The sequence below is a fragment of the Megalopta genalis genome, chromosome 7 (assembly GCF_051020955.1).
Source record: "Megalopta genalis isolate 19385.01 chromosome 7, iyMegGena1_principal, whole genome shotgun sequence".
Taxonomy (NCBI): domain Eukaryota; kingdom Metazoa; phylum Arthropoda; class Insecta; order Hymenoptera; family Halictidae; genus Megalopta; species Megalopta genalis.
The window spans coordinates 14,007,286-14,018,773 of record NC_135019.1 but is presented as its reverse complement, the minus strand read 5'-3'; the positions used below and the strand labels follow the sequence as shown (position 1 = coordinate 14,018,773).

The 11,488-nt window shown below is 45.7% G+C and overlaps 1 protein-coding gene across 1 annotated transcript; it reads right to left on the bottom strand.

Moving 5' to 3' along the window:
* Positions 1-6,211: 6,211 nt before the first annotated feature.
* LOC117221654 (homeobox protein Nkx-2.3) lies at positions 6,212-9,408 on the bottom strand. Its single transcript, XM_033472760.2, has 3 exons — positions 8,618-9,408; positions 8,446-8,534; positions 6,212-7,631 (listed from the first exon to the last, which is right to left on the bottom strand). The coding sequence occupies exons 1-3, from the start codon at positions 8,907-8,909 to the stop codon at positions 6,879-6,881; spliced, it is 1,134 nt and encodes a 377-aa protein (XP_033328651.1). The 5' UTR covers positions 8,910-9,408; the 3' UTR covers positions 6,212-6,878.
* Between the last annotated feature and the right edge of the window lie 2,080 nt (positions 9,409-11,488).

The window sequence follows — 11,488 nt, the reverse complement described above, 5'->3', positions numbered from 1 at the left end:
TCAGGTATCGCGTGCGACGAGCCGTTTCCTCCAGGGAGTGCTACTTCGATCAAGTATTTGCCAGCGAGGAAATCCTGATCGGGTGCCGGGCATGGAAGGGTTCGCGCGACTCTCGACGGCTGGACAAATTTCTCGGGCGACGTCTCGTCGCTATTTCGGATCTCCAGAGAGAGAGAAAGAGAGAGAGAGAGAGAGAGAGAGAGAGAGAGAGATTGATTGATTATTGCTGGAAGATTCGTAGACAATTTCTAAAGTATTTCATCGTGACCTCCGCTTCTTGCTAGCAATAATTGCATCTGCGGGGCCGGATTTCAATTGAAAAGGGAGCGGCTCGCTTCGAGCGCCGCGCACCCCTAATTTTTCACGCCCCGGGATCGCCGAAATAAGTCGTATCCACGAGTAGCCGGGCGCTCGAGAAAGCAGTAATTAGGAAGGGATAGTAACGAGGAATCGAATAATTACCCCAACAATCTTCTCTTCCCGAACGATGCCTACAGCTTCGAGGTACAGTCTCGCCGGAAACTTTCGAGCGCCCCACGGGCCAAGTCAAATTATCCACTGGTTCCATTATCCCGGAACCGAAGAATCGACACGTTTCTCTTACTTTCCGACTACTTGGAGCTGCCTGGGGCGAGGGCTGGCCCCGAAATCGCGATTTCCCGCAACTCGTTCGCTCTGAATCGTCGTCTAATCCTTTCAAAAAGTTCCTCCGGCCGTGATGTACGTAGACCGGGACAGGCCACCAGGCTCTACGTACACTTGGTCTCGCATCGAGTCGAGTCGAGTCGAGTCGAGAGGAAACTGCCACGGTGCATATATAGGGTGTGCTTTACATAACAATCGCCGCTAAAGACTTGCAGCATTGTCCGCCACGTGCTGGCAGCCGAGTTCCTATGGCGGTTTAATTAAGTGTGAACCACAGGAGCGTGGATCTTCGCGCCTCACTTGGTCCGATGATGGCCTCGCGCGTTCCGGATATCGACGAGGAAATTATTCCCCGCCATCTCCGCTGTTCCTTGGCAATCCCCGTCGTTCGACCGAGTGTCTCATTTTTTTCGTTCTGGACAGACGATTCGAATAGGCGCGAAATACACAACAGGAAGAAGCCCTCGCATTCTTAGCCTCCGAACTTACGATGTTCCGAGCATTTTTAACCGTTTGATTCCCAGGGGTTATTCAGAAAACACGGTCGAAAAGTGGCGAACAGCGTAATAGCGCTTGTTTTAATTGATTGCGAAGAGAAAAAAAATGAAAAAAGCAGCTATGCGATGTACGTGCGTCACTAAAGTTTGATCGCGACACAAGATCTGAACAGCGCGATCGCGCTGCTTGGGACTCGAACGGTTAAGATATTCTAAACCGAAATCCTCTCGCTCCTCGATCGTCCGATTGTTCAATCTTGCTCGTTTTAATTTCTTTGGATCTCGATCAACGTGTCTCGATGACTTTCGCCGCGTTTCCAGAAGCGATTCTTCAGCATAAGAAAGCGGGCGGAGGCAATTAGCAGGTGGCGAGTAATCGAACCGGAAAACGGCCGCCACCATTTCCCTACCGTGCGCCACCCCCGCCCCGCGGGAGAAAAGAAGAGCATCGGAAGCTTTAAGACTGCCACGGTGATCTTGTCTTCGGTCGGTCTTTTTCTCGATTCGATCTAATCAATAATAAATTATAGGGGGATGTCGGTACAACTCTCCCCTAAAGCTAAGCCCTGACCCTCCCGCTCAATTGGTCGCAATTCTTAAAGACCTTAATTGGCGCGGAAAATTATACCTTATTTCAGTTGCCCTCGAACGAGACCGGAGACCGCGTCACCCTGCCCTCCGGCCCCTCGCCACCCTCTGCCGCCACCCCACGGCCCTTCCCAATTCAGCTGCACTTTGGCCCGCCGATTCGCTTTCTTACGAGTTCGATTCCGCCACTCGGATATTTCTTTTCTCCCCCGCGATCGTTCGCGGGCTGAGCAATCGCTGGAAATATCGAGGCAGCGAGACGAATCGTACACAGCCACTTTCGACTTTCGACTCCGGGGGCTCGTTACGATAATCGACCCAAAATCGTTCTTTCGCCGGCCGGGTTTATAAATAGGATTGCGGCGAGCTCGGCTCGCTCGATCCGCGGGATCAGAAAATTCCCTAAACACTCCGTGATCGTCGGGGGATGATGACTGAACGGCGTCGGCTACGTTGACGCGCTTGTTCTTCGCTAAATCATGGAACCGTCGATCTAGGACTAAATTGGAGTGCGATCGAATTCGAAAAATTAGTTTGACGCGATTCAGTTGTTAAGAGACAAATTTCGTTCGAAATTCAAAGGGTGAAGTTTAAATCGCAACGACAAGGCGTTCCGTTTTAAAGAAACGTTTAGACTGGGTTCTCTTTTTGGCAGTGTCACGAGGAGCAAGAAGACGAATCAAAGGGTAAAAATTAGTCAGCCGGTTCCCCGAAGATCGACAGGAAATTCGTGAACCGGCGTACGACGACAACGAAAGTAACGAAGGAGCCGCGAGCGGTGCGTGCGCTCTATGGGCGGGCATAAGAATATAAAAACAAGAAGACCGGATGACTGCTAACTGTTTGTTAGTCTTGGGTTTTAAAGTCCGCACGTCTGTCAGTCCAGAGATGTAATATTAGTGCTTAGTATATGCTGCCGCCACCGCTCTCGCTCATTTACTTCTTCTTCGTCTTCTTCTTCTTCTGCTGCTGCTGCCTCCTCGTCTCTCCTCCCACGCTGCTGCTTTCATCCTCTCTTCGTTTACCTTCTCTTTTACCCTTCGTTACTCCAACGTTTCAATGAATCTTCTTGTAATTCGGCTCGTAAAATCACTCATTCTATAAGCGTCCGTATTAATCGGATGAATGATCGATTGTGATCGAATAATACTTATGAAATTTAATGTTCGTGTAAATCGTTTTACAGTCGCTGCTTTCTTCTGTTTTCTTCTCATAAAATATGTTTCACCAATTTTTTGACAAGGTTTCACGCGGTTGTGATTCACTGCGGATTTTATGCCTATTTTATACTTAATTTTATGCGTAATCATTTTTGACAAAAATGATTCGGTCGAAAACAAAATTCTAAAAACATTGGATGAATTTGAGTATACTTTTACATTGTACAGTAAATTCTCTTCAATTGTTCCTCAGCTGGAAAACAAAAATGGACAATTTGCGAAGAGATTTCGAGGCTCGTTTTTATAATCGCCGATTGTCAACAATTATAAAAACGATCCGCGAGGCTCGAACAATCGTATCCCCTCTGCCCAAATTGTTCATTTTTGTTCACAAGCTGAGAAACAATTGGAGAGAATTTATCGAAACTAACTTATTGAAATTATTGAAACAAGAAAGAGATTTTCATCTAACGTGTGTTTCTCATCGCATAAAAATCCGCAGTCAAGCGACAGGTATAATTATAGATTATCGAGGAGCGGAAGTGGAAAATAAGATTACGAGTGAACAAGAATTTCTCGGATCTATTAATCTTTTTCAAGCTACATTGGTAGTCTATAATTTACAGTGTATCCAAGTTGATGCGGTTTAAAAATGACATCAGGAGTTCCTGTTCTTTCAGTGCTACCGGTAGTTTGTGGATTCGCTGGTTTATTAGAAACTATTTTCAGACGTTTGTAGCCGCCGGCTCTAGCAGTAATGAGGATTTAAAAGGTGAATGACAGTGCTACTATTTTCGATCTCGCGTTTCCGGGGGATCAATTACACCATCGTTATTCGAACAGTTAAGTAAAATAAAATAAATCAGCATCACATTAAAAATAATTTCAAGCTGTAATTACTACCGAGAATGACGTAGTAATAAGTACCTAGGTGAATCGTAACGACGTTACGGTATAATAAAATAATTGCATGATTATATGTATAGCTGAATCGAGAATTGAGATATTAACGAGAACCGGAAGTCATCTTCCTGCACCTTGAATCCTAGGGCGCGCTGACGGACGAACTCGCGAGATCGATAACGACGCTCCAGACCTTTGTCAGAGTCGGTAAAGCAGATTTCATCTGGAACTTGTGTCACAGACGAGGTATAGGAGCAGACGAGGTATACCACGTCTTGCGACGTTCCTGCTTCAGATCATGTAGATTCCTGGAACATTCCTGGGATTTTGTGTGTCACGTTCTGAAATACCGACGATGCCGATTGTCGACGGTTTCATTGATTCTCTCAATTGAAATGATCGATCGCGCATCTCAGAATCTCCTCTTTTGCATCGCAAAAATTCTCTCAGAGTGCCTAGACCATGTGTTAGCGTAAATAAATATATTTTCTTGTGCTTAGATCCTTTCCTCCCCTAGTCTCTGCACGATCAGCACCCCTCAACACTCTAAAAAAATTTCATTGCAAAAAGAGGGAGCGAGCGAGAGAATTTTACAATAAATAGTTCGGGACAATATCCGCTAAAAATGGACACGGAAATTAACAGAGAGACCTATTGCAGCTATAATTAGGTTTCTATGATGCCGTATTACGCGTCGTTCAAAGCGCATTCGCGCATTGCTATGTCACGCTCTAAATCGGTGGACGGACATCCTTCGAATAAAGTCAGAAATCTCATTTTAATATCTTCCCACGAAACGATTATGGTTCTTCATCGCAGCCTTGGCCGTTACGATAAATATTGATAATTTGAGAATCGAGATCTTTGTACGGGGTTCGTCGAACAGCGGACGCAAGGTGATTAATGAACCTCGTAAAAAAAGCACGTTCGCGCGCAAATGAGTCCGAACGATCGAGAGCGGTGTCGTGCATGTGCACGCGAGTATGTCTATTTGAACAGCATTAGCCTTCCATGGATTCACCTAGCCCCGACGGTTCCCGTTCGCCCGCAGGCAAATAGGATCGAATTTCAACGTTTAATGTCCCGTGATTGATTATGCGAATACACGATATCCTAATGGGGCTTTCAGGAGGAAGTTCGGGCGCGGGCGCGCGGCAAGAATTTAGCACGGCGCGTCGACGCGATTTCGAAACCGAGGGATAAACGTCTCGATCGAACTGTCGAGATCCCGTCGCACGATTCCAACCAATAAAACCATTAAACTATTCCTCCGAACATGTAAACAATTGAACCATCTTACTCCTCGAACGCGAGAAAGGATCGAATTCAAGGACTTATTCTCGCGAATCGCAATATCGTAGTCACACGTTTAGAAACTCCCTCATCTTATTTACCCTAATTTGAAAAATTCGACAGGAAACGAATCGATCGGTCGAACGATCTAATCTACCGAGCTAAATATAGGTGACTGTTCTAGCCAGTGCAGCTTCTGGAGCACGCACAGACAAATTCCGATTCGGAGCAACAAGTGCACCCAAGTGTATGCAGACGCGTGCAGGTGCATACAGGTGCACAGAGGCGGAATCGTTTTCTTCGCGAGGGTGGTCTGCTGGCGTACATGGGAAAGACCACGCGAGCCAGGGCTAATATCGGCACCGACATTTTTATCAGCTTGTTCCCATGACCCTTTATGGCACCAGTAGCACCATGAACAACGATTACACCGACGCGGATCGTCTATGTGAAGGCACTTGACTGCCAGATGACCCGTCGTGCTCGCGCGATAACCTAAAAGGCGCCCATGGCTTCGCTCAAGCTGTCAGAACTCACCTATTTATAAATGCCATTTCGCCATATTTTTGTTTTATCGGGCTGGACCGTCGTGTCCAATTTCCCCGCTCCTCCGTGGAAAAATCCGCTCGCCGTTGCCCGCGGAAACCGTGCGCGATCCCCCCTCCGATCTCGAAATCGACTCGTGTTTCTATAAAAACCGTAGAACACGACGACGATTCGCAACCTGCTCGATAAAGATGGTACTTGATATGCTTAATTTGTAGTTTGAACCGATAATAAAAAAAGATTAATTTCAATGAGAGTCGATACTAAACTCGACGACGTTATCTCGTCTATGATAGCTTGTCAATGCGAAGTACAGTACTGTCTCCCTAATTGACGCTCAGATTGCGCACAAAAATGGACACAATTTGGGAAGAGAAGCTCCGTTTTTGTAGTTGTTGACAATCGATAACCATAAAAAACGAGCCACAAGGCTCGAACAATCGTGCCTCCTCTTCCAAAATTTGTCCATTTTCGTGGACAATCTGAGCGTCGATTAGAGAGACATTACTGTAGCCGTCAATTTCATTCATTCATTCAGGCGAAGAAATCAATTTTCGGGAGAGGGAACAGAACGGTTCGTAATGAATGAAACTTAATACTTTATTGTCATTTGTCTCGTTCTCCCGTGCGACGCGACGCGTTCGCGCGACAGGAGAGTACAATTCGCGCTTGAGATCGCATCCTTCGATTAATCGGGCGCCGGCCGTGGATCGTCAAGAAAAATTTCCATCGCAAAATTACCGCGGCAGACTTTTACAATTCCGGCAAAGTCTCTAGGACAGGGGGAGCCGCTAGAAAAAAAAAGAACGAAGACGATGAATTACGAGAAACACCACTTGAAGCGGTTTCCGGGCCTCTCGAGCGGCGCGTCGCTATTTCGAAGGGAATACCTTAGCTAACTAAAACGAAAGAAAAAGAAACACAGCTGCCAATAGCGCGGCCTTAAGACTAACTATGCTAAACTTAAAGCTACCGGATTACTTCGACAATCCTCGATTACTCTCTTTGGCTATCTAAATGGTAACGTGGTTGGTTGGACGCTCGGCGGCGCGGTTCGTTCGTTAAAAAAATAATACGCGGGGTCAACGTCGAGATCCATCGAACTCTGTGATGATCCGTGCTGTTATTCCGTCGATCGTTCGTACCGGATTACGATCAATTTATCTATCCACCAACTGTGTCCTGCGCAATACTTTGCTCGCGACACCGAAGCACGGCATACGTTTCTTCCGGTTTTCGTTCGACTTTACCACAGTCGTTGGAGGTTCTGCTCCATGGGCATCTGCACCTGTTCCATGTAATTGACATACTGCATCTGATAATTAGCCGAGCCGAAGTAGTTCGCGAACCCGTAATCGGTGCCCGCGATATCCATCATTGCTCTGCCGTCGCTCGTCAGTTGCTTCGCGTCCGTCGCCATGTTCTTCATGTCGGGGAACGGGGAGACCTCGTTGTCTTTGTACTCGGTCTTGATCTGCCGCTGACAATCGATCGCCGGATTGTTCCTATAATCGTCCGGGACGACAGCGTGCTGTCTGGACTGCAGATCGCCGCTCAAGCTCGATTTCCCGCCGATGTTCGAGCCGATCTCCGTCTTGAACTCCGTGCTGACCGGCTCGCCGCCGTTCTGCCTGAACTCGGGGCTCACGCGGATGTCGTTCATCCGGAAGTCCGGCTGCATCGTCACCGTCAGCTCGGGTCTCATGTTCGACCAGTAGGGCCCGATCGCCGGATTGTACGAATCCTGCAGGTTCATTTTCCCGTCCTTGATCAGCACCGGCACCGTGATCTTCTTCAGCGACTGGTGGCTCTTCACGTTCTGCGCCTGCAATTTCTCCGCGTCCTCGATCCTCGCGCGCTTGTTCTTGTACCGGCGATTCTGGAACCAGATCTTCACCTGCGTGCTGGTCAGCTTCAGGGTTTGCGCCAACAATTCCCGTTCAGGAGCGCTCAGGTATCTCTGCTGCTTGAATCTTTGCTCCAGCTCGTAGACTTGAGTCTGGAAAACATGGTTAAAAAGCTCGTATAGAAGCTGGTTAAAGGGCGGTCAAATATTGCGAGAAAATCAGAAAATCAGAAACTAATAAAATAATACAAATACCTAATTTGATGTGGTATCTTTGTTATGTAGAGTTCAAGGGAAGAAATATCAACTATTTATTTCTAAAAAATGAAGGCGACCCTCGATAAAAAAGGAAAATAACATAAAACCGATTACAATATTATATGTAACCCTAGAAGCCATGCAACTTCTATCTGAAACATTTTTTCGTACAACAAACGTTTTATGAATGATTTGACGTCGTCATGTTACGAGACTCACCCTGTACAGAAACAAAAATGTACACCCCATTTCATATAGGCTGAAAATCAAGTACCCAAATACAAATACCTAATTTGGTGTAATATTTCTTTTAATGTAGAATTCAACGCTTCGGGAAGAAATATCAACCATTTATTTCTAAAAAATGAAGGCGACCCTCGATAAAAAAGGAAAATAACATAAAACCGATTACTATACTATATGTAACCCTAGGAGCCATGCAACTTCTATCTGAAACATTTTTTCGTACAACAAACGTTTTATGAATGATTTGACGTCGTCATGTTACGAGACTCACCCTGTACAGAAACAAAACTGCACACCCCCTTTCATAAGCTGAAAAGCAAGTGAAATAAACTTCTACTTTTACTTTTTACTACTACTACTACCACTACGGTCTTGAGACTGGAGTTCAGCGAAAAGAGGTCGAAGGAGGTCGAGAATATTCTTCAAGAATATTCTTCATCTTGTCGAACGCTTGCGAGCTCACCTGGGAGAACAGCACCCTCGGCTTACGCTTCGTCCTCTTCCCGGACTGGTTCTTCCTCAGCTCCGTCTTGCTCGACGTGACAACGTTACCTGCGAGACCACCGTTCGATCACCACCACCGTAAAGAATAGATCGTTTCCATTCGAAATGGGTTGTCGAGAACCGTTACATACCGTCTTCGGTGACTGGAGGCTCCTGATACGTCGGCGCGATTTGGTTCAGCTGATGAACGTGGTTCAAATCGGGATAATGAGGGTAAGCCGGCATCGACTGCTCCTTGAATTTCTCGAACTCCCATTGATTCTCCGGCACGACGTAATTGTAGAAATCCTGGGAGACGTGTTGCTGTTGCAGCTGATGCTGGTGATGCGCGGCAGGGTAGCAATCCATTGCGCCGAGCTGCTGATCGTCGCTGAGAATGTCGCGAACACTGAACGGGGTACCGGAGATCGCCGAGGACAACATCCTAATACATGTCTTCGCGAGCGATCCCTCTTCGAAATGATTCACCAACTTTTCCGGAACACCTGCCACTGACTTCCACACCTGTGCAGCTCACTAAACTCTTCCGTTCTCGAAAACTTCGCTCGATTTTCACAGAACTTCCACGAACTGTTCTTGAAATATCCATTCGCGACGCCGTCGAACTGTCCGCGAAATCAGTCCGTTATCGGCGGCTCGATCGAGATCGCTTCGAGTCTCGTGTCAACGATGGCGATCTCACGGTCCCGACGGATCGTCGACGATCGCTCCCGAGGGTCCCACCGACAGTGTTTTCGTAGTTAATTGCACTTGTAACGCAATAAACGCGAGCCGCACACTGTCGGGGCTATAAAACTCGAAGCGAGCTGGTTACGAGCTCGTTGATACACGCCGCGGATGGCTTTTACTAGCTTCGAGTGACAGTTAAACGTCAAACTGACCGCGTTCTCCGCCCGGGGGTGGTCACGGTTGAACGATCAGGCCGGAGGGCAGACGTCTAATGTCGACTCGCTCTTCCGAGGGAGTCAAACGTTGGTCTCGTGCTCGTGGTGCCCGGACGCCACCACCGACGATTCCTCTCGAGCTGGCTTGTGCGCTCGTCCGTGTGTACGTCCATGTGACCACACAACCGGCGGCGTGTTCGAGCCAACATTTTTACCAGCACACCCACGCCCGTGGTTGCGTGGCTGCTCGGGGTGGCCGAGCTTCGATAGGTCTCCTGATTGGAGACTTTAATTCGCCCCCACGCGGCCCCCGCCCCTTTCGACTCGGTGTAACGAGATCTAGATGGTTACTCGAAAATTTTGGGCCCTTTTCAAGGATCCCGAATCTCGAGGGGGTGTCGATGATTATTGAAATGGGAGAATTTAGAAAGCTTTTCTGTACTGCGCGTGTTTACGTTTCGAGAGTCTGTGGTGGTGGTGTGTGTGTGTGTGTGTGTGTGGTACAACGAGAAGTACGAACACACGGGAACATAAAATATCACCGCTGGGCACGTATACATAAACATATCGCGCGAATGCTCGAACGCAATGGACGTTCAAATCATAATACAGTAAATTCTCTCCAATCGACCCTCAGCTTGTAAACAAAAATGGACAATTTTGGAAGAGGGGATACGATCATTCGGGCCTCGCGACTTGGTTTTGTAGTTGTTCAGAATCGTTTTGTTTACAAGCTGAGGAACAATTCGAGAGAATTTACTGTATGATGTAATAATATTCTAAAATTCTGCCAATGTCTTTTAGAATTTTCTTTTCGACCTAATCATTTTTGACAAAAAAATTAGGTATAAAATAGGCATAAAATTCGCAGTGAATCTCAATCGCATGAAAAATTGTCGGTCAAAAAATTGGTGGAACATATTTTATGAGAAAAAGACAGAAGAAAACAGCGACTGTTAAATAATTTACACAAACATTAAATTTCATAAGTATTCTTCGATTGCAATCGATCATTCATCCGATTAATACGGACGTTTATAGAATGAGTGATTTTACGAGTCTAATTACAAGAAGATTCATTGAAACGTTGCAGTAACGAAGGGTAAAAGAGAAGGTAAACGAGGGGAGGGTGAAAGCAATAGCGTAGGAGGAGAGAGGAGAAGGCAGCAACAATTGGAGAGGATTTATTATACATGTGAATCCAGTGCACAAGAAACTAATGTTTCGTAAACTAATTACCACAGAAACCAATGTGTGTTTTGACAATGATCCGTATTAAATCTATATTAAATTTGCTTCTATACACTGTTAAAACTGTAACCATTGTGTGAGTCATAAAACTCAATTTTACATGCATAAAATGTACCAATTCTTATGAAAAGGCTACTGTGGTCTTACAGTTAGAATGTTTTCGGGATCAAAGGGTTAAACTTGTATGAGCCATTGAAAGCAGAAATGGCGTAAGTCAACGCAAGTAGAAAGAGTTAATTCGTGGATAATGAAGGATGGATTAAAAGTTCTGTAAAACGCAATAACAGAAACGTTTGTCACAACTCTTTTATGCAAGCCAAAATAATAAAGAGAAGTCAAATAAAACATTACATTAAATATGATTGAATAATATTAAATCAACTTAGCGAACAATTGACTCACACCGCTTGTTGGAAACTCTAACTATCGATTGAATAGTCTCGAAGATTGGAGAGTGGACTGCATATTTTACTCATTTTGTTTGGAGCTGAGTGAAGTGATAAATGAGCAGCAAATATCTAATTTCTGTTCATTAAGAAGTAAAGGTTACAAAAATGGATAGATACCTCTCTGCATTGCAATTTATCTCGGCACGTTTACTTTTAAATTAATATATCTAATATATCTCTTATCTAAAACTGCATCAATTACTAACTAGAATCCTAATATCGAATCTGCGCTCATCGCCAAGGACAAGGATTAAAGTTTGCAGTAACGCGAATGAATTTTGAGACGTTAATTTTATTTCTGCATTCGGTTTCAACCTCGAATGGTCCCACCCAAGTAAACTGTGCGAATAAGATCGTCGCGGTAAGAGTTTTCAGTGTCCCAATTTGTTTCCAGACGAAGGATCGCTGGTCCACGCCA